Source organism: Sardina pilchardus, chromosome 6 (assembly GCF_963854185.1).
Source record: "Sardina pilchardus chromosome 6, fSarPil1.1, whole genome shotgun sequence".
Classification (NCBI taxonomy): domain Eukaryota; kingdom Metazoa; phylum Chordata; class Actinopteri; order Clupeiformes; family Clupeidae; genus Sardina; species Sardina pilchardus.
Window position 1 is genome coordinate 15,299,406 of NC_084999.1, and position 26,006 is coordinate 15,325,411.

The window sequence follows — 26,006 nt, forward strand, 5'->3', positions numbered from 1 at the left end:
TGTGTGGCAGCAAAGGACGCCCAGTGAATTGGCTGTGGAGCGAGGAGGACATCGAACTACTCCAGAAGCTCCGAGAACAGCAGGATTCCATTCTTGTAAAGATCGAGAAACTGGAAGACAGAGAGACCAAACCTAGAAATGAGCTTGACAAGGTAAGAATACTTACATTAGTGGCCATGAGATTAGATCATACCTGACTGCAGAGATGATGTATTACTGTACATTTCATGGCATTTGTTTATTTCAGTTGCGTCTGGAAGGCACTGGATGGCAGGCAATGCCAGGAAGCAGTGAGACAAGCAGACACAAGATAAGCCTCATGATGGAGCAAACCAGAGAGGCCGAGGCAGAGCCAGGCAGACGGGCTCAACTGGAGAAAGTCAGAGAGATGGAAAGACAGCAAGATCAAGAGAGATGGAGAGAGATGGAGAGAATGAGAGAGACAGAGATGAGAAGAGGGAGAGAGCTGGAGGAGGAATGGTCCAGGCGACTGGAGGGGCTGAAATGCCAAAATGCAGCGATAAAGAAAGACATGGAAAGAGAGTGGTCTGAGAGACACAGAACCCTAGAGAAAGAACATGAAGAAAGAGTGAAGAGACTGGAGATGTACAAGGAGAGAGCTGTGGAAGAACAAAGACAGCTGGAGATGCAAGAACAAGAACTCAAGGACAGGAAGGAAAAGTTTGCTAAGGAGACAGAGATGGAGCAAAAGAGTCACGAGGAGACACTGAGCAAGATGAAGAGAAAATTCCAGCAGGAGATGGAGGCCAAGCTACTGAAGATGAACCGTCTGATAGAAAAAGACAGAGAGGTGTCTCAGAGGAGAGAGGAGGCGTTACTGATTGAACACCAGCAGAAAATGGAGGCACTGAGACACACAGAGACAAAAATGGAAAAAGAAAGACATCTGGATATGCACACTAGGCCGAAGCAGGTGGAGGTGGAACGCCAAGACATGGGAACAGAAATGAAGAGAGGGAGAGAGTGCCCTATGAGGGAACAGGAAGAGAACACAGAGAGAAGGATGCAAAATGAACGTGAGAAAGAAAGGCAAAGAGAACAGGAGAAACAGCAAGAGATGGAGGAAGAGCTAAAGAAAATGAAACAAAAGTTTGAGATGGATAGAGAGATGGAGAGAAAGAAACAAGAGGCAAGAAGCATGGAGATTGAGGAGAAAAGACAGAAGGAATGGGAGGAGAGAGAGATGGAGAGAAAGAGACAAGAGGCAAGAAGCATGGAGATTGAGGAGAAAAGACAGAAGGAATGGAAGGAGAGAGAGATGGAGAGAAAGAGACAAGAGGCAAGAAGCATGGAGATTGAGGAGAAAAGACAGAAGGAACGGGAGGAGAGGGAGAGAGAGATGGAGAGAAAGCTGGAGGCTAAGGCAGAGGTGGCTCAGCTGCAGGACCAGGAGAAGTTGCTGCTGGGAGAAAAGCAGCAGAAAGCTAAAGAGCAAGAATGGATGAAAGTAGAAAGACAGAGAGAGATCGAGAGGGAGGAAAAGAGAGCAGCTGTAGTGGAGAACCACAGGAAATCAGAGCTGGAGAAAGAGATGGATGAAGGTAAAGAATGGATGAGAGAAATAAAGCGAGAAGTGGAGAAGAAACAACAAAACATGACAGAGAAAGTAACAGAAGACAAAATAGCAAACGTAGGGCAGAGGAAAGCAACTACTGAAGGGATCGGCTGGTTGGGAGAACTGAAGCAGAAAAGACAGACAATCAAAGTGATCTCCCCGCCCGATGAACAGCCTTTTCTGCAGGACACCTCAGTGACCTGTCAGCTGAAAAAAGGAAAGGCCCAAACAGAGCGGAAGCATGAGGAACTGGACGATGACTGGCTTGGAGGTGTGGACCTAATGAAGAGCACAGACAAATGGAGTGAGATTAGGAGGAAGCATCAGCAAAGCAGAGAGGAGAGTAGACAGGAACTGGAGAAACAGGACGATCAAGGACAGACAGAAACTAAGAAATGTGCTGTGGTGAGCCAAAGAAGAAGACCTGTGGTGAGAGAGACGGATGCCAAAGAACAAACCCTGGCAGAGCTGAATAAGCAGGACAGAAAAGAAGAAGTAAAGACCTGCAGAAATGAGGGGATGGACTTCCTGGGAGAGAGGAAGCAGAGAGTGATAAAAGGGAGGAGAGGGAGTTTGCAAGAGGGGCAGCAAATTATGGATAAAGGACTGTTCACCTAGGAACGAAGGAGAGAAGGAGTACAAAAGGAGGACAACGAAAATAACAACAACAACAACAACAACAGCATATTAACTTTATGTAACACACGCTTCATAGTGAAGGAAAAACAGGAGATGGAGGAAAATCAACAGAGAGAGAACACACAACAGAAAAAGCACAGGCAAAGACAGCTTAAGAGAGAAAAGCAGACAATGAAGGAAGTGCAGGTTGAAATGGAAAAGGACCCAGAGCAGAGGCAGCAACAGGAGATGGAGAGAGACAAAGAGGTTGAAAGGAGGGGAGAACAAGAGGGACTGCTGACCCCGGCACCAGGTGTTCAGGACGCTGCCTGCAGGAGCCAGACTCTTCATTCAGTCCTGAACAGCGGCGATCAGGCGCTCATCCCCGACAACGCCAGCGCAAATCGGACCGCTCGAAGGACGCCTCTGGAGGAGTCCTCTGGCTCCGGCTGCTTCCCCTTCAGACTTCTGCTGAAAAGACTTTTCAAGAGAAAGAAATAAAATCCTCTATTGTTGAAATGATCTGAATGTCGTCATTGACAACATACTACAGGCTATAGACATAGACTTTAAATAGAAATAATAATAAAAGAAACAAAACATGAATAATAGTTTATAATTGACTTAACAGTAATCAATGGATAAATAGATAACTAGTAATATAAACTACTTTTTGTGAGCCTTTATCTATTATTAATATCGCTCTGTTATTAGAAACGATGCTTCAATATTATGGACACAATCAATTCTCCTACTGCAGGAAGTAGCTTTAGAAAAATCTTTACTCCAAAGATCTGATCCAATGAGTGAAGCTAAATGACTAATCACAAAACTAGTTGATCTCTATTTCACTGCCATTATGAAAGTTCACAGGACAGAACTTTCCAGTCTTGCCAGAGTGGCTACAAATGTATCATACTTGGTTCCCTTGTCAAAGCTGTAGATATTCCACAAAGCCTCTGCTGTCTTCTGGTTGAAATGTACACCTGTGAACCAAGCATGTCAACCTCATGAAACAGATAGACATCTCAGGCAGAGTGTACAAATGGTGGGTGCATCCGGACCTTGTGACAGACTTTTTTAGAATTGTGAATTCTACAATAATATGAATGGAACTGAAGTGGGCAGATTCAACTTTCAGGCAGTGGCCGATGTAAATCAAAACAAGGCTGCAGCGTACACAAACCATACGATTGTAGCGTTCTGTGCATTCGCCAGTAGGTGGCGAAAACACATGATATACTGTAGTCATTGTACCCCTTTTAGTCTGCAATCAATGGCTGCCGTTTGAAAAAGAATTAAGCCTTTAAATGGGAATTTAAATATTACAGCTCTTTCACAATTTCCCTGCAGATCCCCAGAGACAGATGCTTGCTTGTATTTACAATATTTTGAATGCTGTGCTTGATTTTGCAGGAGGTGGCATTTTGCATTTTGTGTGAGCAACCATAAGGATTCGTGTGTAGAGGTTTGAGGGAAAAGAGAGCTTTGACAATATCTGTAAGCAGTTATGTTTATTTATCAAAGAAGAAATTACAAGTTAATTCACAGTTTAGTGATGGACTCAAACAAGTGACATCAATATTTTGACTAATGATTACATTCAGTGTCAGTAGTTTTCACATTTTCACAACAACAACAACAACAACAACAACAATGCCCACCCCAAAAAAGAACAGAAAATCCAGTGTGGAAATGAAAAAAAAAATCTGAATTCAGGAACTTATCGAAGGTAGGCTATTAAACCATTCTCTGACATGTACTATCCACTATGCCAACACAGAGAATATGATATTTCCTTAGAGATTATCCTGGAGTAACAAGAAGAACATGCTTCTTAAGGGACAATACAGCCTTCTGCCTCTCCAGCCAGGTGGAATGGGGCATTTCAAAGGGACAGTTCGAAGGATTACAGACAGTCCAGCAGAAATGGAATAGTATAAATGATATGCTATTAGTGTAATACATACAAGTTGTGTTTTTATACACTTAGATAAAGTCCTTCATAGAGAGTGGGTCCCTGGAGTCTACTATGTATCTACAGTTCAGAATGAACAAAGCAAAAGCCTCTACAGGATGCTTTCTGCATGTTTGGCTATCATTTCGCTCTCTGAACTCTTATTCATTTGGTTGCATTTCAGAAATCTCACCACGAGATGTCGCTGTAACATTACCAAATGAAAGCCGTACAGTATCTACATTTACAGCTCTGAACCAAATCCTCAAGGTGAGCTTCCACAGCCATGGAGGGATTTGGAATACTTTTTATACTTAGGCTAAACAAAGATATACAGTTAATATTTGCATTAATTTATACTTTGTTGCTTTTAGTTGCATTTACTCTTATTTGTTAGCCTTTATCTTAATCAATATATCATCATATTCCATTTAAGCTTAGTTATATTTGTATAATATTTTTAAATATTTGTAAATGTCTCAGTATTCTTATCTTTTTTTAATACGTAGTTTTAGTCTATCTTGTGAAGCAGCTTCTAACTATTTTCTCCTCACAGACGAAAACCTTTCACAACCATCACCACGAGTATCACTCTCTTGAGATAGCCTATCCAGACGGTCAGCTGCCTCATTTGTCATCCATACATTCCCATTCGTCACCATCGACAATCTAGACAGAGGCCGTGGACCGTCGACAATCCACGTCTCGATCTCTGAGATGCCCTCCTAACGAATTCAGTCAACGATTAGTCTGGTCTGCTGTCACCACAACATGCTCTGGTTGGTGAGTTGGCAGTAGCAGTCAGATGGGTTGCTCTTCTTCAGTCTTGCGTCAATCCTCGTTAGCAGCTAATACTGACAGTGTAGAAATGAAACAGCCTAACAGTGCATCTCACACATAGACAGCCTCAAAAGCTTTCATCCCATCTTTTCCCATAATATAAATCATGTTTCCTTGCTGGTGAGACATCTTCCAAAGGCTTTCTTTGATCAGCTTCTTCTTGCTGCTCCTGAATGCGTTCTTTAAAAACATCTGGAAAAATAAAATAAAAAAACATTTAGTAAGTCAGTTCAGTAATAATACAGCTATACATTACTAGTAAAGTAGTGAAGTTATAGATGGTATATCATCTAGAACTGTATAGATGAGAGGAAATGTACAGAGGAAAGCACTTACGTAGCTTATGGTCAATAGGAGCAGTGATACTAAAAGCAGAGCAATGGCCCAGACCAACTCTGAAAGATCATGATTTGGGCAACCTGCATAAATAAATAAAAACATGTCATGACTTGACTCGCTCTCACTCACTGACTCACTGACTCACTCACACACACACACACACACACACACACACACACACATGCTCTCTCTCTCACTCTCTTTCTTTCACTCACCTTTGACCCTAAGGAAGACCTCTCCCTCTTGATTTTGATGTCCCAGGGGTGCAGCCAGCATGCACATATATCTTCCTTTGTCACTTGCCGTCACATTGGGCAAGACGAGGTTTGATGAGTTCTCTGAGACAAACTCCACATGGCGGATCAAACCCTGGTAAAACTCAACTGTATTGTTTTGTAGGGACAGACGCTTCTTTACAAGGCCTCTTAAATTATTTTCGTTGTCAATCTATAAGTAAAAGAGATAAGACTTTGATGGGACAAAGCATTTAATATATCAACATTTAACATCTAGATAAGTATTTGAATTAACCATTGTCCTCTTTATGTTAATACATTTCTGTAATATGTTTTTGTACACAGAAGGCATATCAATATACTGTATTACTGTATTATAATAGTCAATACATATCATGGATTACTGCATTCATTGTGAGAAGAGGGATCTAGTCAACGCAATGATTGTGCAATTATTATGAAAATACATAAACATAATGAAATGAATCCTTGATATGTCTTGCTATGGCTAACACACTGAACTGAATGACAACAAGTGAGTGCGTTGTGGAAACACTCTGACTGTAACTCACCTTGTACCATCTGACAGACCGATAGCTGACTCCAGGCTCGGCTGGGGCCATACATGTCAATTCTGTGCCACTTCCACAGGTACAGGTATGATCAATTGTATTCCCTCTGCTTGTGCCTGCGTGAGCTGCAAAACATTTTTTATTATTGCTTTTTTTTGTTTCTTTAAAGGAATGAGTGTCCTACAAATACAAATGTTCAGTGTTTTGGAATTGATATTAGCATACTTTCAAGATTTCGAGATTCACATTTGTTTAATAGGGTAGTAGATGTTCTAAATCAACAAGTTTACTTTACATTCAGTTTACCATCATTAATTCATAAACAATATAATTTTTTTAGATCTAAAATCGTTGATTTATTGCCTCATAATCAAAAGTAAAAGCTGCTGTTCTGAATGAACGAACTGAACTATTTGTGTTTTTAAAAGGCTAGTTATTCTTTGAACACAATTAGACTAGGCCTATATAATTTGGATTCTCTAGCCTACAGACAGAATACAATTTCTCGAGACTTACCCAACAGGAGAAGGAGACAGATTTCCAGTGCGCGCATGGTAGCAGCCTTCTAAACTTTGCTTTCACTTGAGAGAAGCCGCGTGTGTCTTTATATTATAGAACTGAAAGAGGAACTGTGGTAGGCTACAAAGTTGTCATCTGATATCGGGGATTGAGCCAGTGACATTGTTGTTGTTGTTTAGAGGCGGGGGCTCGCCCACACACTCAGGTGATTCACTTTCCTTCCAGTCTAGTTTAGGCTACCAGGATCATTGTCGGCACGTTTTGCACACTGCATTAACCTACCGAGCTATTTTCAAAAATGTTGTTTATTATTATCGTTCTACTACGCCTGTTCGCCAATCGAGGTGAGTAGAAATATTTTTGCTAAAAATAATTGCATATTATAAACTCACCCGTTTAGGCTACTTTACTGATTGAAACGACCTTGTCCAGGCTGCCTTTGCTTTGCAGAAGATGTATGTAGAAAGGAGGCAGAAAGTAGGGTAGCCTAGGCCTACTCGCGAAACCAACAGCATTTTAAATCATCTCTTAATTATGGGCTATGTTGTGTCTGATAAATAAACACTTATTATCTAAATATATCATCATCGTGACCATGTTGTTTAACACTTCAGCTGTCAGGTATGGCTAGCAGTGGTACAGTGGTTTTCCCCACTGGAAAGTTCTGGCCCATCCTACCCAGGGCGGGAAAGTACCTTACAGCCTTGGAGGGAATTCCCATGCGTCACGCAGCGCTAGTATCACATTACCCACGTGCTCGAAGCGACGCAAGCAAAACATTCAAAAGCACAGAGCCCATACTCTGTCAATTTAAATTAATTTTAATTAGACATGTAGATTTTTTAAAATTAAAATTATAGCACAATTTAGGAAAAATAGCGCACTATGTAAAACGTGTGCACAATTTAGTAAAATGAGCCCAATGATACACATTTAAAAAGGCAAATCCATATGTCAGGTGAGGTCAAGTCAACTGAAATCAAGTTTATTTGTATAGCGCATTTCATGCATTTCACATGGGTAGCACAAACAAAAACGAAAGTAACAAATATTAGTAACCTATAGGCCTAAATGTGCGCTTTTATCAAAGTCACAGACGTTCTCCTCACTTGTGATGTGCAGGCTGCAAGCTGCAGGCTGGGATAAGGGTTAGATTGGGGTAGTGCAAGTGGCTGTAGTGTCCACACCTTACCTGGGTATGAATCTGACCCGTGGGCATTTCCCAGAGAAATACAAATCTGAACATATCTTTCTAATGTTAAATCCTTTTATCCCGGAGAACTTTGCTGTTATATTACCACCAAAGTACACCCCCCCTAGCAAATGTTCTTTGATAAACCTTAGATTTATCCGACCATAACGCTTTATGTGGCACTTATGTTTTTTGCTTTTGCCCATCTTTTTACAGGGCAATTCGAGATGGTGTTTTATTCCCAGTGCTATCTGTAAGGGCCACATCCTGATTCTGTATTGTGTTGATGTCGATAGGCTACTAGTGTTTTGTGGGTATTATTGAAACTGCCAGTTCAGGACCTGTGAGACATCTGTTTCTTACACTAGAAACTCTAGTATTTGTCCTCCTGCTCAGTTGTGCAGTGGGGTCTCTCTCACTCCTTTTACTCTTCTGGTTAAACCTATAGTCTGCACATTCCTGTGAAGAGTGGACAAACAGATTTAAACAGTTTATTGACCATTTCTTACATAGAAAGAAAGAACATTCTTTGCTTCTGGCCATTTCATGCCATTAATCAAACCCACAATAGCTATACTCAACTCATCTAAAAATGGCCAGTTGTAAACATTGTTATTTAGTCAGCCAGAAGTGCTAACATAACATTTCAAAAGGGGTTTCTAATGATCATTTTGCCCTTTGAAATTATGAACTCAGATTAACAAGAATGAGCCATTGGAGCATGGTGAATGGTTACTGATAATGGGTCTCTGTACACTTATTGCAAAGATGACACTTAGTAACCAAACTAAAGTAATCCCAATTTTTGGAAGGAAAACTAGTTCAAAGTAACTCTGCAGTAACTTTGTGAACCTCACTGATGTTGTTGTTGTTAGGCTATATAGATAACATTTCGGAAAAGATCCCCAGGTACTTTTGGGAAATACCAACTCTACTCTACTTTCACTTTCACTTTCACTTTCATGCTGCAAGAAAACACAACTCTCATGGGAAACCACCCTATTAAAGGCTTGGATTATAATTTTCTCTTGGCTAAAAAAGTGCTACGCACAATAATACTGTAGGCTACACACACTGCGATTTTACAATACAGGAAGGGATGGGATATGTGTAGACAACTACCATATTGGCATTATGAACTAACCCTATACATTTCTGTGGAGGATCTGTTGAGTGCTGTGTCTCCTTATTAGAAAGTCTCTGACTCACCCCTCCCTTCCTTACATCATACGTGCAGTGATGTAGGAACATTGGTTGTTCTTACCAATGTTATTGATATAGGGTGTATTATGACTGCAAAAGACACAGATGTCTGATTTCTGCTCCATCTCACAGTCAGTGGGACACAGGTGCACGAGACCAGCCTGGAGTATCAGTGCACTGAGGGCTTGTCTCAATATGACGTAGCTGTGGACTTTCCTGCCAAAGAGACACGTTGTGAGGAGGTTTGGACGCTGAATGGAAAGGTAAGTAAAGCAGCCATCCCTGAACATGACGTGTGCCTGAGCCTGAGTAAACTCAAGGTCTGATGTGCGGCCCATCTATTCCCAGACCTTCGCAACTTATACAGATGGTGAGGTGGAGTGTCACAAGCCATGTGTGAGTTTGCATTCAGGAAATGTCAGTCTAAGCACCTGTGTGAACGTCACACTTACCTTCCTGTGCAGTTCGCAGGTACGTAATGATTCTTAATAAATACGCACAGAAGCAGTACATAGTCTTTGAAATATCTTTAGTGTACTGTATGTCATGCTTTTAATTTATGTTTTGTGCATTCCACTGAGCTGAAAATTGGTTTGCCCGCGTTATGCTATCTAACAAGTACTATTCGATCCTTTTTGATGTAGTTTCTGCAGGAGAAGAGAGTTCATTTCACAGGTAAGGTTCAACATGGTGCCACTCAGTTTAGTAATATAGCTTTTAAGCACATACTTTTCTTGTTTCACTACAATTCACCTGCATATTTGATATCTTAATCAGGAAGAACTGTCCATCATGAGTCTACTACTGTCAAACCACCAGTTCCGCCACACCAGAAATGGCTAAAGAATCATTTTGGTAAAAAAATTAAATGAACGCTTAGTCATTTACTCAATTTGTGGATTTTGTCCTTTCATTTTGTATCTTGGTGATGCAAGTACGATATAGATTGCTTTGCTTTGCCTTTCTCCAGGGCTTCTGGGGGTTGCTGCTCTGATGCTTAGTGTTGTAGCTGGGGTCCTCTTGTGGAAGAAGTTCTGTGGCAAAGGTCCTGGAGCATCAGCTGGAGAATTGGTTTCACCCGTCTGAAACCATCCTGAAAATATGGCAATTTAAAAAAAAACAAAAAAAAAAACAGAACAACAAAATTTGCCTGGTTTCACCAGATTCACCACATTACCTCCTACTTAGCCTGACCTTTACAAACTGATAATAAATCACATCGGCAGGTACAGTAGGAAACAATGTAATTACCTTTGCTTTATAAATGTACAATTTCTTCCGTTTGCAATTTTTATATGTTGTTGCTGCTACCATTTTACACAGCCAAAGCTAATTTCAACTGCTGATTAGCCCATTATCCCAGTAGCTGAGGGGTGAGCGTAAGCGCATGTGAGGAGCCAGACTAGTATCTCAGTGAAGTGGAAATGAGTGGAGATACTAGGCGGGCAGAGCCAGGCTTACTAAAAACAGCTGACAGCAGTCAAAGCTACTGTTACTGTACATATAGGCAGCTTTTTTACTGTTATCATAAAGCGGGTTTATATGATGGTGCTAATCGTAGACATGTTTAGACCTCACTGGTGTTACATACTGTAGTATGAGGACCAAGTGGGGAATATAAGAGGGTACTAGCCAAGATCATTGAGCGCTACGTACGCACTCTGTAATCTTTGGTATTAGGGTGCTTAGCATTAGGGTGTAGAGGGTGTCATTATTTTATATTTATATATATTTATATTATAAGGTTGTCATTATAATAATACTAATTTCCTTTGCAACATTGTTGCACTGCTGCTATCTTCATTGCAAACGTTGTTGCACTATCTTGAAATAATTGTTGGTTTTTTTTAAGTATTTTGTCGATATTGAATGTATTTATACCCTTACAGAGATTTATATGTTAACAAAGTGTTATTTCAGGCCTGTTATTTCAATTCAGAGTGAAGGGAATCCATCCATTATTATTGAAAAACATACGATTTGGCATTAAACAACCTTGGGATTGGGAAATTGGAAATTGCATAATATATATATTTGTGTTTTGAAACAAACTTTTTGAATGTCATTACTGGATTATTTCTGTTTTCACAGTAAATTTGTTGCAGCGGTTGTAAACTCTTTGTACTGTGTACGTTTACTTGAACAATGCTTTTCTTTACAACAAAAATAAAACTATTTCTAACATGATAGTATGCGTCATTATGTCACCATGGATTTGGCGATACAGTGAACTACACAAGGGGAATGAAATAAAATTTAAATAGCATCAAACAATATATTACAAAACCACTGTATTCCCTATGGTTGTTATATGATCAGACTGAACATGAAACCAAAATCAACATAATTAAACTTATAAGTGTTTTACCAAATGAAAATGGTCGCCTGAAATGGTTGAGTCCCGTTCTTAAAGACAATCACAAGACGGATTACTAAAAAAGTGAAGGGCGATTTTTTGGAAAAGGGAAGACAATGTTTATCTTAAACATGTTATCTCAGAACACACAGTACATGTACATAAGATGCTTTACAAAATTATTTACACATCTTTATTTTGGCGTACCCACAGCATTGTTTCACTGATAACAAAATTAAACAAAACTAAAATATGAACATTAGGTACTTGCTGATAAAAAAGACGATTAACTTCCGCAGTGTAAAACAATAGAATGAGTTGCACATATGTCTAAACTGAGAACCGTGACACAATAACTGCTCCGGTCCAGTAGTCTTTTGATTCGGCTGTGTTTTTTCCTCTTGTTGGTCCAAGCCTCGCTTCCAGTGAGCTGAACCACAGAGTAACTGTTTTCCTGATGCCCTGTCGCTGGACTCCTGGTGTTGAGAGTCTCCAGACTGACCTGAGGCCCACTCTCTACCACTGCAGTCTGCTCCACTGGGGCCTTACATCTTCGTGCTCAGAGGGCCCTTCACCAGACCCTGTTCTTTGCGCACGACAGGCGCGTGGATACTGCAGTCCCGTGCCTCACACAAGCCTGGCACGCCCACCAGACCACCCATGCCAGGCTGACCCACCGGCCCGGGGTACCCGCGGGGGCCCTGAGGGCCCTCAGCTCCGTCCTTGGGTATAGCCGGGTGTCCAGGCAATCCTGTGTGTGTGTGTGTGTGTGTGTGTGTGTGTGTGCGTGTGTGTGTGTGTATATGTGTGTGTGTGTGTGTGTGTGTGTGTGTGTGTGTGTGTGTGTGTGTGTGTGTGTGTGTGTGTGTGTGTGTGTGTGTGTGTGTGTGTGTGTGTGTGTGTGTGTGCGTGCGTGTGGGTGTGTGTGGGTGAGTTGTGTATGTGGGTGAAAGGGTGTGCGTGGGTGGGTGTGTGTTGGTGGGTGGGTGTTTGTTTGTGTATGTATGTGTGGGTGTGTGTGTGGGTGGGTGATTGTTAATGTGTGTGTGGGAGGACAGAAAAGCCATAATATGTCATACTGGAATTACACCAAAAGAATCAAGGTAAAATGCAAGATTTTAAGTCAAATATTACACACTTCTCTACTAAACAGAGCATTCAAAGCACTTTACAAGTGAATGCACCACATCCACCCATTCAAACACACTGACACCCACACTCAAAAGACAGTGTGCATGTAGGTACTTCAGAGGAGAAAAAGCCTTCCACGCACAAATAGACATTTCCTTTCGTTAAGTGAGTGGGGTATGGAAAGTTATGCGCACTGGGGGCACTGGGGGCACTGGGGTATGAGAATGAGAATGTTCTATTTCACAAAAATGCATACCTACTGTATAGCAGTGCCTAACCTTGTTACCTTTAACGTTTAATGACTTTGATTTAATTGTTATGTGTTGTAGGTAGAGGCTTGCTTACTGTATATTCAACAACATTTCAAATAGCCCTTAAAGGAAGATGGTCTATCACGCTAACTTGGCACTGTGATGTGGCATGGGTGCAGGTGTAACACTCTACCTCTGCTTCCTTGGGGTCCGTCATGACCACGGAGACCACTCCCAGTGTCGCCTCTGTCTCCTTTACGACCCTTTGTACCTTTCAGAAAATAGAAGATTCATTTAAAAGATGAATCCTCTAGGCGTCCTCTCAAGTAAGATTACTGAAACATATAGTCTCCTCAAGATAAATCATCCATCTAAAATGGGATGCTGTTTCCAGGTCTACGAAAGGACAGACATGTCTAAAAATGAACTGTTGATGCCTAGGACTACAACCAACTAACCTCTGGTATGTCAAGTGAAACATAAACAAATATGCGATGCAATAAAACCTGATGCTGGTTTCCCGCTTAAAGCTTCTGGTTTGGTGCGCAACCCCTTGACCGCCTCCCTTGACCACCTCTGATTTCAATGGCAGACCGCCCTGACAGCACTCTGGTAAGAGGGTCTGATAATCAATCATGTGAGGTGCACACAGCTCTGCTCACCTTGATCTCCATCCACACCCTCGGCTCCATCCACCCCAGTGGGGCCCATGACTCCACGGGCTCCTTTGGCTCCAGTCTTGCCCGCTTTACCCTGGTAGTGATGACACACATGTTCAAAAGAATAAACAAGTTTGAAAAGCATCATGTGGTGATGCGCATGATGATCGTGTGAAGTTTGACCTGCAAGTGTAATCGGTGTATTAATCTTGGAATCAGGGACACTTTTCACTGAAAAGGTCCATACCAGTGAAACTGACCTACAACCTATGACCTTATCTGTGTGTGTGTGTGCGTGTGTGTGTGTGTGTGTGTGTGTGTGCCACTCACAGGCTTGCCAGAAGATCCAGTGGGCCCGCGGGGCCCTGGGGGCCCGATGAGGGTGCGGTTGTTGATGGGGCATCCCTGGGCACACTTGGAGCGTATGGAGGCAGCGTACTGGGAGATCTGAGCGGTGACCACACCCTGGCACAGCTGCAGGACCTGGTCGTCTGTCAGGCCGGGGCCCTGAGAGGAGACCAGCGCCCGTTAGCTCACATGGTGGGCATGGCAACACATCAAACATGCTACAGAGGTGCGCTGAAACCAGGCAAACTACAGGTGAACGTTTATCTCCTAGACAGATTGATCAGATCAATCCGTCACTGACTCAGATATCACTTGTACACAGAGATACACACCTACCTATTCAATTTGAATCATAACTCACCAGCTCAGTTAATCACCAAACCAATCAATCAAACCAAGGTCAATTTCAACAGATTAAGACAAGTTTGATGAAATTAAGTTATGTCAAGATCAACATGTTCCTTTTTCAATTGAAAAAAAAAAAAAAAATGGACCGTGTTTGGATACGCACAGGTTCACCTGCCACACCCTTTGGTCCTGATCGACCTTTGACCCCTCCGTCTCCACTGGGGCCGGAATCTCCTCTTTCTCCGGGGATACCTGGAGGTCCTACGCGCCCCACCTTCCCCTCAGGCCCTTGGCGACCCCGCTCTCCTTGCTGGCTCGGGTCAGGAGACAAAGAAATGTCCCTTGAGTGTCACATTCACTTTCACAGATTTGTACTCATTCATATCTTTCATATATTGTTTACGTTTATGATTTATCTGGTTAATCACTATGGCATCATCATCTTGTCATGAGGATCAAGGAAAGAGGAAAAGGGACAGTGTTGTCGTAATGTTGGTAGTAAACAAACCTGTCCTTTATCTCCGCCGTCACCAGAACTTCCCTGTTGAAGAGAGGAAGTGGAGAAATGTGACGAGAGAAATCATGTGCAATGGAAACTACGTGGGATGATTGAAATCAAAATGAAATGTCAGCTGAGAGCACATGATGGATCGTTATACCTTTTGACCTTTTACTCCCTTAATGCCGGTCCTTCCAGTTGCACCCTAAAACGGGTCAGAAATGGGTTACAAGAAATGTTAATGTATTTAAAAGTTAAATATATGATATCTGATGTCTGTGAGTGCATAACTATAGTGTGTGTGTGTGTGTGTGTGTGTGTGTGTGTGTGTGTGTGTGTGTGTGTGTGTGTGTGTCTGTGTGTGTGTGTGTGTGTGTGTGTGTGTGTGTGTGTGTGTGTGTGTGTGTGTGTGACCTTCAGTCCATCTGCTCCGGTTTCCCCTTTGGCTCCCTAAAGAGTAAAAGAGGAGTTTCTGTTGATTACTTGCCTAGTGTAGTGTTTCACTTCTGCTCAATGGTTATCCGAATAGTACACTTTTACACAGTTACATAATATGACATCATAACATTTCCTAAGACTGCTCCACTCCAATCTTAGGATTGTGCAGATTTCACAAGTGATATTAGTAAACAATGGTAATTTAATTCAACACATTTCATCACACACTATTTCATATCTATGGTCGGCATATGACAACAGTCAGCTTCTAGGGGCCTTTATAGAGAACATTGCAGACACAGTGGACAGGAATCTCTGTGCATGTTAAATGTCACACTAGTGGAGACGATAGAGATCAACGATGTACACACCAGCTGGCCAGACAAGCCCTTGGGCCCAGGCTGTCCTGGAAGACCAGGTTCTCCACTCTCTCCCCCGGGGCCCTGGAATGCAAAACCACACCGATAGCACTATACATCCAGTAGTGTTTTAACTGCGTCAACGGCTGTAAGTTGGACATGACATGGGTGGACACAATGAAGGAGGAGTATGACAGACATATGGAACTGTGAAATCTTCAACGATGCAATAGGATAATGGGATCTTTTTCAAGGCTAAATATTTTCTGTCTTTCAGTAATGTTTTTTGTAGTTCAGTTGTTTTCACGTCAGCTATAAATAGAAGTCTATTTGAATGGCCAATACTTCCTCAGTGATGTAGCATTGGGGACTTTCCCAATAGTATTACTTCCTCAATCAAAAGGCCACGCTACATTACAGAGACATAACTGCACAAAACAGAATATGGCGCCATCATGGTATCTGGGGCTTTTCAGGGCATACCACATTCTACTTGGCATTTCAAGTTTACCACAGTGTGTTTGTCTGGGGATAAAGGTGAATTTACTTGTTTTTCACAGGAACTTCCTCATTTCAAAGCTAGGCCACAAATGAAGTAAACACGTGGCTTGACAGTGTTGAGATCACGGTCGAGTTAATGCAAACAGACAGCTCCTCACCCCAGCTCCCACTCTTCCTCTGCGCCCCCTTGGACCACGGTCACCTTTCACCCCCTGGGAAAAGATGCAGACACATCAGATAAGTCCTGGGTTGGGAATTAGTGGTGACATACAAGTCCTATACATGTGACTCATGTAAGTTCAGAAGTTCATATTGCAGTTCACTGTGCAGTCATGAAGCTAAACGCTGAATGTGTGTGTCTGTAACAGATACAGTCAATTCATAATTACAATTAATTAATACAAATTATAATAATAAGAATAATAATTCATCTAATAATACAAATTGTTTACTGCACCCTAGGTCCAAAAGCGCCTGGCACGCCCATGATCCCAGGAACACCAAGAGGACCCTAAAACAAAGACAGTCAAAACAAACCATGTTAAACAAAATCTAAACATGCATGAATAAATACACTTGTACTGATATTCTATTCTAAAGTTACTTACATCATCTCCAGGTTCCCCATCACTTCCTGGTAGACCTCCAAAACCTTGGTCTCCCTGTGACAAGAGAGAACAATTTACATCTATTCAGAGGGAGAGTGTGGTGTTAAAACTGAGACATATCATGCAACTGTTCAACAAAACCACTATGCTTAGCCCTGCTGTAAGAATGGCCACAAAATGCATGCATAAAGCAACACCTTGCTGTCCTTTCACCTTAACATAAAGGCTTCCAACTCATTTTGTTCTGACAATGCGTGCTTGGAATGCTTGATACTGCATACGTAACGTTGTTGATCGGGTAGGGTCATGGCCCATTTAGTTGGGTTTTTGACAAACTTTATGCTCTCTTTGCGCTAAAATGGCGTTGAACACTAAGGCCAAGGGGCATTCATCTGTGGCGTTGTTCTAATGCGCATTGGAAAATTGTTTAATCTGGGCCCCTACACAAGCTCTTTGGAAAGTACTGTGCTCAACTGGCTTCATGGATCAGTTATTAGTCATCATCTCATGGCTGCGTACCTTGGGACCGAGCTCTCCTTGACTACCTGTTTCCCCAGGGTAACCCTAAAAACACAAAATCAGGTATGCAGGTAAAACAGTCAGGTATTCATGATATACATGTGAATGTGACACAACAACAGGATTGGTGTGGGTGAATGAGGTCATCTCTTACGTTGTAGCCCTGCTCTCCATGGTCTCCTGAGAATCCAGGGGCTCCGATCTGGCCCTGTACAGTCGCAGAGGAGAAATCACAATTATGAATCTCAATTCAACTGCCAGAATGGTTTCCAATTTGACAACAACAATACGATTCTAAGTTTTAGTTAGTAATTTATATATGGTCAAAATTTCAAATGGTATTTGTATTATGAATGCCTCCGGTAACTTGGATAGTTCACCTACACAGATTTACAGCTGGTTTGCTGAAATTGATCGCTTAATTTTGATTGCTTGATTGATTGCTTGCTTAATTTTTTTAATTATTATTATTGTTGAACAATTACTGAACATCACCTTAACCCAAACCATAATGTTAATACATTGTTGTTAACACAAATACAGTCTTTAAGAGACCATCCAAGTAGAGTGTGAGCGGCTTGTGGTCTCTGTACTTTCTCAACAGTCTCGTGTGGAGGAGTTTGGGTGGTTCAGTTTCATGCCCAAAGCCCCCCTCTTTGAAGGGCTGTGCAGTGACACATTTAGCATGCATGCTATGCTACTCAGCAAGTGCTATGATCATATCACATTTTGATAGAGGCATGCAAGTCTTGAAATGACAGCAAAATTCACAAAGTGGTCCCCCTCATTTGTAACATACTATGTGCTATGCACTACTGTGCACTGTGCATTAGGTTCACACTGACTCATCTCAAGGCAGTTCACTCATTCCATGGGCTTGCTTTGAGCAGGTGTTCTAAACATTTGGTCAGAGTTATGTTAAACTAATGGTCTCACCTTGTATCCTTCTCTCCCCTCTGGACCCTGCTTGCCAGTTTTACCAATGGATCCCTGTGGACAGAGAAAGTGGCTAATAAGCTTTTCATTCCAGTTCATCGGATTGTTCTATAGTGAATCCAACAAGTAGTTTTTACATAAAAAGTCAAGAGAACATTTGAATTCATAACTGACAACAGTCAAGAAATTCTATCCTGTATAAAAGGTTGAGGGGTAACTAGAGCAACGACTTGATGCTCTGATGTTGTAGCAGCCTCATTAAAGGTCATCTTAAAGAAATCAGATGTTAAAATGTCAGGATGAAGTGTATTGATCAGATGAACTATATGTTGAGATTAGTGGATGTATGTGTGTGTCTACCAACACCACCACGACACTGACCTTAATGCCTTTACCTCCTCTACTTCCAGTGGTTCCAGGTGGACCAATTGGGCCCTGAAATCGGAAGAACAAGAGAACCACTTCATGACACATTAGTATGGCAAAGTGTGCAAATATTATTGTTATAAAATAGCTAACTATCAACTACATTTTCTACATTAAATGGAAGTAGTCTTGCATTTGAGTCATGCTACAAAAGTCTAGGCACCTTATGTTTTGTTTCAGTAATGTCATAAGGACCACCATATTATTTATTTCTCACTCTCACTCTTAATTAGAATATGAGCAGAGAGCACAGGAGATATGTACTGTACATAGTACTTAAATATACAGTACATAAAATGTTCTGATACCAGTCCAATTCAGTCTTAAGCTGCCATTGGATATGTTGTTTTAGCAGTGTTACACTGCCAGTCATCCAAGGGGGAAGCTCTTGACGGAACTGTCGTTCCCCACCCAGGCCACAGGTGTCATGTCTGGCCTGCCAGAACCTACTACTGGCAGATCCAGCTACGATGGGAGTCCTGGGATCAGGAATAAAGTGTCAGCTTGCCTCATCAAGGCTCTTAGAATAGAAATATTTAGCCGTGCTTTTTCCACTTTAAGTGAGCAATGAACTCTTCCAGCTGTAGCTTTTCAATGAGATGTTCTATCTGTCAAAGTGTCACCACCTCCGTCCCACTTCTGATATCAAAGTGTCTGAGCCAGAACCAGTACCAACCGGCTTCAGCTTCCCCCTTGCGAGATTGGTCATTATAACTGCAAAAACAACCAATCGAATGGATGCAGAAGACGAGAACTTGAACTAGAAATCCAAGATTTTTGCTTTTATATTCCCTCTATCTTCTGGTTGAATTCCAATAGATACAATGAGAAACCAACATATACAGTATATGGGCATCATAACATTGCTAATACAACAAATCTAATGGGGGCCTAAAACAATATTGCAGTCCTGTATATCATTTATAAAGGCTGTACTGCTTACCACATCCCCGATATCACCAACTCCTCCTCGTGGGCCTTCTATTCCGATATCACCCTAAAGACCAGAGTAAATGTGCTTGTTATTATTTGTGCAGACAGCACAAACATGGCTTCCCAATGCTTATGTTATGTAATTCTGGATTCTATGATCACTGGACTGGAAGCTGTTGATGGAGAAACTCCAGGAATACCATGTACTGTGAGATGAGAGATGGCTGAAAAGGCTATTTTGGCTGTATAATTTCCTTACCTTCAGGCCAAAGATCCCAGACTCGCCCCTGTCACCTGGTGGACCAGGTAGCCCCTGTGAAAGAGCAGCGGAGGTGAGAAAGCAAGAGAAATGAAATACAGCATTATAAATATGGGCAGAAGATTAGATACATTTAGTCCTCAGAGTAAATCTGTCTGGTTTGCTCACCATTGCTCCAGAGAATCCAGACTCCCCGTCATCTCCGTCAGTCCCGGATTCACCCTAGAGGAAGGTCAAAAGGTCACCAGGGATGGTCTAATAAGGCGCTCAAATATTCAGATGCATACACACACAAACATAAAGGCTTGTGTACTGGATTCTAGAGTGTGCAACTCACTACTGGCTCAACATACACACCGTGTCTGAAGTGACAAATGTGCGGTGAATGACCTACCACAGGGCCGGCGTCACCTCCTCTTCCTCTCACTCCTTTGGTTCCCTTGTAACCCTGGTAACACAGTAACGGAGCACGTAAATAAACAAGAGAGGAATGTCACCTAAAAGCCAACAAGCGCTTTAAAATTAGCACTCTAACCTGACGTCCTTGAGCTCCTGGGAATCCTGTCTTTCCTTGCAGGCCTCTGGAGCCCTGCGAGAAGAACCTACAGTTAGGCAGGTAAATTGCGAGGTGGGAAGAATTCAAGCCAGCATCAAACCTGGACTGCCAGACAGTTGTATTATAGATGCATAGCTAATGGTCAGTTTAACAGTTAGTATGGTCTGAACACTTGTATGAGATCATCCATCACAAAGAGGTCATGGACCCTGTGACTGTGGTATGCATGTAGCTTCCTTCATAAGTTATTCAAGCAGCACTACCCTGTAATTGTGCATGCATCAAAGTTCAAGATTTAAGATGTTACCTTTGGTCCAGCGAAACCAGCGAATCCTGGCTCCCCGGGCTGACAGTCACACTCTGTGGGCCCCTCCTCTTCCAGCGTCTCTTCGCTTGATCCGTCATTGTCGTACGGCACCTGGGAGGTCTCGATTTTGTCCTCTTTGGCGTAGTCGTAGGTTTCGGTGGTGGTGCCGTAAGGGTAAGGCTCCTCGGTCATCATGGTGACCACGGTGGGTCCAGGGGCGTAGGGGTCATATGCTGAAGCTGTGTTCTCCTCCTCATAGGTCTGGGTCGGTTCTGGGGGATATTCTTTATACAGGTATCAGACCGAAATTATACAGAACATGCCAAAGAACAAAGCCAACAAAACTAGTCTATCAAACAGAATTATACAGAGCATTGCAATGTTCCGTCATTATTTAACATCAACAAAGACGGTCAACAAAACTGCTCCTTTTTCTCCTGGCTTTCTCAACAGCACATTATGTTGTTCTAACTGAAGAAATGGTGGATATGACCCTTTCACCAACAACTCTTTCATCACCGAAACCTATTTATATTAATGCATAGAATAATTCAGCAGATGCTAACATGTTTCTGGACACTCAAAAGTCATGTTAGACAATCAGTTCATAAACAGCTCATTGCAATGGTAGTGTGCATTTTATTTCATTTAGATGATAAGTAAGAGTAGTTGCTATGTTTTACCTTGGCTTGGGTATGGGTCAACCAACGAGCCTTCATATCCATGCTCCTCACCTTGGTAGGAGAGAAATGAAACAGGGCAGTTGAACAATGTTTTTGACAATAATGGACAAACCTGACATTAGTACTCAAAATGTATCCAGTTAGTCTATCAATGTTATCAGTCAGTAGCCTGGATGAGCCAGTAGCATAGCATGGGATGAATGTTTAATTGATTTACATTTTCAAACAGTAAATCACTGACATCTGTTCTAAGTGGGGGAATCCCTCAGCTGTGCATATTTGCAGTTGTTATGGTTCAGTGATTGGCAAATATTTGCTTCTTTGAATTTTAATGTTTGAATAGCTAGGCCTATCTATCACTTTTAATGCTTGCGTTGCAGCACTAAAAGTGCACCTGCTTTCCTTTTCTACATTAGACACAGCACCACTTTGAACAAACATGTTATTAAAATCCTAAGTGTATGTTGCACGTTCAGTATATCACACTGTCTATACAGCTTGGAAAAGCTACATTAGACCTGTATCCGTGAGTCCTATTACAATTCACATCTCTAGGAGAAGAACTCAATGCAGTGTTAAAATGTAAAAGGATCAGTGGTGTGTTTCTGTTGTGAGATGCTTACTCCAGTACCTGAGTTGTAACCGGAGTACTCGTCCTGAGCGTAGCAGTGGATGATACACAGCAAGAGAACACACACCCACGATGCAGTGGACACCTGCTAATAAACCATAAACAAACAAACACAATTCTCAGATGATGAAAAACAAAAAGAGTCTTTTTTGTAAATGGTAGAACAGCTGAAGAGAGTTGCACTTGGAGCCCAGTGCTCCAAGACACTCGATGCTTCCTTTTTGGCAAAATAAAGTTTATTTAGTGAAAATAATTTCATCAAATAAATATATCATGAGGAAGAAATCTAAGAAAAAGATTACATGGAGAATATGTGTAATTGTATACAAAATAAAATACATCCTCCATGTGCAATTGAGGTTGTATCTCCCAGGGCTCAAGAACAAGAGAGCATTGTCTCTCCCTAGTGACAAACCAGCATACAGCACACAGTGGAAAACAAGCAGAGAAATCAATCCCACTCAATCCCATGAAGGGTCATGAAGACCTTGCATCCTGTAGGCCTGACTGAGTGTCATTCAGAAACTTTCCACTGCTTTCTAATAGCACACTTTTACTAATATTTTTAACTAATTCAAGGAGACCTTGAGATGACTGTCACTGACGATGATAGGCTTGCTCATGGAGAGAATAACATGTAAAATTTCACCTTTGGAAGAAGGGGCAGCCAGTTCAGTTATGTAGCTCATATTTGTTTGCCAGAGAGGTGTGCAACGTGAACAATTCCAAAAGCCCTGCACTGAGGGGGATTCTGAGAGAACACTAGAAGCACCATCATTTCATAAATGCTAGAACTGTTGTAAGCAGTTATTTTGACCTTTTTAAACTCTATATTCAACCAGCAAGACTGTAGTCTTTTTCTTAAGCAAAGTCACTTTTTACATCCAACTTTTACATCCAACGGTCAAAATGACCGTCACAGCAGTTCTAGTGTTAATAATTAATAATATTATTATTGGGAGGGTCCAATATGACATTCAGTCCAAACCCCTCATTTGTGGCCAAAAAGATATAAATACTCAACAGCCAATAGAAATACATCCTTCCTTCCTTCCTCCCTTCCTGTTTGGCTTCAACAGTGAGTTGACTCCATCTGAGCCCCTCTGCTTTGTCTCCATTTACAGACACACACACTGGATTGATAGCGTGAGGAATGTTGTGAGTTAATGGAATATGTCATCAAAGACCGCCCCGTAATCTGCACCTTTAGGCCCCACCTTGGCACCCCTGAGAGTGACCTCTGACCTACGACTGATGGGAAGACAAAACTAATGATGGGCAAAACCATGTTGACATTCCTTTCTGCAGAATCACACCACTCACTGAGATTACTTTATTACTGTGAGATATCTTCAGTTCAGAAGAATGATGTAATGTGGAACTTGAACATGAAGTAGTCATTCAGAGCAGTGCTCTGTGTTGACATGAAAATAGGGTGAAGTCCAGTGAATAATTAGGAGATAATAGATCGCCCTCCCTCCCCCATGGCTGAGATGTTGAGAATTGAAACAGAAGGTAAACATGGTACAGATGCTCTTGGGATAAGGTGAGTAACCACTCTCGGAGTTGGAGCACTTCAGGTTTTGATGCAGATGTCAGACTGTGAGTCAGTCAGTGATTTGAGTTGACCTCAGTTTCCACTTTTCTTTTCTCTCTTTTTCAGTTCATCTCACTGGGGAAAACCCACTCCGCAAAAGGGACTGGGAGGCCAGTGGGATGAGAGTCATACCGGGGTGATAGACTTCAATCAGGCCTTTGTGTGAGAGCCAGGCATTCACAGGCCTTCCTGAACCATAGCACTTCTCAGGCTGGTCCCACATTCCGGAATGATCCAAAATTCTCTCCTCCTCGCTTTGAGGTCTTTGGAGGAATAGCTCTCTGTTTTCTTTCTTCTTCTCTTTCATGTGAATCAGAGAAATTCCCTGACCTTAGTTTCTCAGAAAAGAAATCCAGAGTACCTAGATTTCCCCTTGAAGGAGGAACACGTTTTGTGATAGTCCCATTATTGACCGAATGGGAAGTGGTTGCAAACAAATGAACTTCCATTGAAGTGTTCCTCTGGTCAGCTCCACAGTAGTGGACAAGTCACTCCTTGATTTCTGGTTTAATTTTTGGAAGTGTTGATTTAGTGAGGGCGGAGCCATGCTTGATAGACAGTAGGAGGGAGGATCTTCACAAACCCACAGGCCCCCAGGGCCAGAGAGGTGAATCATGGCATTAAAGTTGCCCAGATACACCTGAGGTACACTCAGATACACCAATCAGCACTGTACTGCCATTCACTGCATCAAACAAGTAGAATGATTGTAGCAATAAGAAAGAACGGTCACTATTAGTAAATGGGTTAGCTATAGATTTGCTAAAAGGAACAATAGTGAATTCTGCCTAAGCATTCGATGTCATACACAACCAAAGCAACAAAGTAGAAAATAATTCAGAGGCATAGCCCAGCTGAAAAGTGCTGTATTTGCCATAAGCATCATGTTGTTTACATGTGAACCACTAATGATCGATGTCTCGGTGATTACCTTCTAACTGTCATCTGGTTAACGAGAGGTCAAACACTGGCAGGGGGATAATCCTTACAACCAACAGAGGCTAGTTTGGGGATCACATAAGCAGCATTGCTTCAATGTTACATCAATGACATTGAGATGAAAAACTACTCTAACCCTAAAGGTAGTCAATACATCCTCCATACCATATATGAACAGTATTGTTATATTTAAACGTAAAACGTACATGTAAAAGAGGTTTCTCAGCCATCATTAACTTGACACAATGCCAAAGAGAACACCTTCATCCAATATACAACTGCACACGCCATTAAAAAGCAAATATGTCCCAATCTCGACAGAAAGCCAAAGCAACCTCTCCAATGGTGCCAGTGCCCCTTGCTGAACACAACCCCCTGCGACCTGTTGCATTTTGCAGCCAGTGTCCCAAATCTGAGATAACTTTCCCCGAAGCATCACCACCCAGTGGCACAGAAGCACTTACCTTAGCCCTGTGGATTCCCATGGCTGCTGTGTCTGCTTTGTCCAGTCCAAACCTGAAGGGCCTCCACTAGCCCTGTGTTGAGGGAGCCCAAAAAGCTTCAAGCGGGGCAAAAGCTGTCTTTTTTTCCCAGTTAATCTTTTTTTGGCTCCCCCCGGTGTGTGTGCGAGTGTGTATGTGTGTGTGTGTGTGTGCGTGTGTGTGTATGTCCCTCAATGCAGAGGCTCCTCACAGCATTCTCCCTGCCCACCGTGCGCGGCCTTACTCTCGTCAACACCCTGTAAGCACGCCGGGGCTGGGCTACCGCGCTCTGCTCCCGCCAGCTCCCAGGGCCATCACGGAGCTCGGGCTCCCCACCCCTCCGCTCCACAGCCCGGTGAGAAATACCTGAGCCCACCCCAAACAAACACACCAGGATCAGAGGAAGGCGCAGAAGACAGAGAACACTGGATTAACCATGGAAAAAAAGATTGGGTCAGATGGGAACTTTAATCCTATTGTTGGAGGACAATGCCCATCAAGATCATCATAACTGAAGATGATTGAATCATATACTAGGTCATCTTTCTGCACCCAAAGTATAGATTTAGAGATTCATTAGACAGCAATAAAAATACTGAGCTCTATTGAGTGGTTTAATGAAATTTCATGACCAGATGACATGCAATGACTTGCAAATTTCACAACGCTCAAGATGATAGAGGAGTAATTGATCATGGATTGATCATGGACAGCTCATATCTAGTGGACTAAGTGGTTTGGGTAATTTGTCGTTTTGAATGTAAACAGGAATCCACCAACTCATTCGTGACTAAGCAGAAGCAGGCATTTCATCAATGCATGTGTGACCTCTTGGCCTACTGGTAAAAATGTGCAAGGTGTGACACTACAGCTACAGATTCTTCTCAATCGGAGATCGGGAGTGGGAGGAGTTCAGGACTACAGCTACAGATCTGTCCCAATCAGAGATCAGGAGTGGGAGGAGTTCAGGACTACAGCTACAGATCTGTCCCTATTAGAGATCAGGAGTGGGAGGAGTTCAGGACTACAGCTACAGATCTGTCCCTATTAGAGATCAGGAGTGGGAGGAGTTCAGGACTACAGCTACAGATCTGTCCCTATTAGAGATCAGGAGTGGAAGAAGCCCGGGCCAACCTGTCTCCTTCACCATAATACTCCCACGCATGTAAAGAGCCTAACTCATCTCAT

At 42.2% G+C, this 26,006-nt stretch overlaps 2 protein-coding genes across 2 annotated transcripts; both read right to left on the minus strand.

Annotated features, from left to right (window-relative positions):
• Positions 1 to 3,693: 3,693 nt before the first annotated feature.
• On the minus strand, positions 3,694 to 6,848 carry LOC134082702 (uncharacterized). Its single transcript, XM_062538612.1, has 5 exons — positions 6,655 to 6,848; positions 6,139 to 6,263; positions 5,546 to 5,777; positions 5,328 to 5,410; positions 3,694 to 5,183 (listed from the first exon to the last, which is right to left on the minus strand). Exons 1-5 carry the CDS (start codon positions 6,689 to 6,691, stop codon positions 5,043 to 5,045), a joined length of 618 nt encoding a protein of 205 aa, XP_062394596.1. The 5' UTR covers positions 6,692 to 6,848; the 3' UTR covers positions 3,694 to 5,042.
• Positions 6,849 to 11,615: 4,767 nt separating this feature from the next.
• On the minus strand, positions 11,616 to 25,968 carry zgc:113232 (uncharacterized protein LOC541546 homolog). The gene is made up of 27 exons (XM_062538131.1): positions 25,953 to 25,968; positions 25,063 to 25,184; positions 24,801 to 24,866; positions 21,801 to 21,888; positions 21,170 to 21,220; positions 20,487 to 20,770; positions 20,159 to 20,212; positions 20,018 to 20,071; positions 19,792 to 19,845; positions 19,624 to 19,677; positions 19,375 to 19,428; positions 18,387 to 18,440; positions 18,006 to 18,059; positions 17,224 to 17,277; positions 17,070 to 17,114; positions 16,551 to 16,604; positions 16,400 to 16,453; positions 16,101 to 16,154; positions 15,454 to 15,525; positions 15,059 to 15,094; positions 14,805 to 14,849; positions 14,654 to 14,686; positions 14,309 to 14,455; positions 13,780 to 13,956; positions 13,453 to 13,543; positions 12,984 to 13,061; positions 11,616 to 12,159 (listed from the first exon to the last, which is right to left on the minus strand). Exons 1-27 carry the CDS (start codon positions 25,966 to 25,968, stop codon positions 11,954 to 11,956), a joined length of 2,151 nt encoding a protein of 716 aa, XP_062394115.1. The 3' UTR covers positions 11,616 to 11,953.
• Positions 25,969 to 26,006: the final 38 nt, after the last annotated feature.

What these genes read in the sequence shown, in the direction of transcription:
- zgc:113232 (XM_062538131.1), bottom strand. An exon ending in GTACTCCGGTTACAACTCAG is followed by an intron (nt 21,221 to 21,800) that starts GTACTGGAGTAA and finishes TCTCCTACCAAG; the next exon opens with GTGAGGAGCATGGATATGAA. An exon ending in GAGGTGACGCCGGCCCTGTG is followed by an intron (nt 19,846 to 20,017) that starts GTAGGTCATTCA and finishes ACCTTCCTCTAG; the next exon opens with GGTGAATCCGGGACTGACGG.
- LOC134082702 (XM_062538612.1), bottom strand. Translation starts at nt 6,691, where the DNA reads ATGCGCGCACTGGAAATCTGTCTCCTTCTCCTGTTGG. An exon ending in CTGTCTCCTTCTCCTGTTGG is followed by an intron (nt 6,264 to 6,654) that starts GTAAGTCTCGAG and finishes AATGTTTTGCAG; the next exon opens with CTCACGCAGGCACAAGCAGA. An exon ending in GGTCTTCCTTAGGGTCAAAG is followed by an intron (nt 5,411 to 5,545) that starts GTGAGTGAAAGA and finishes TTATTTATGCAG; the next exon opens with GTTGCCCAAATCATGATCTT.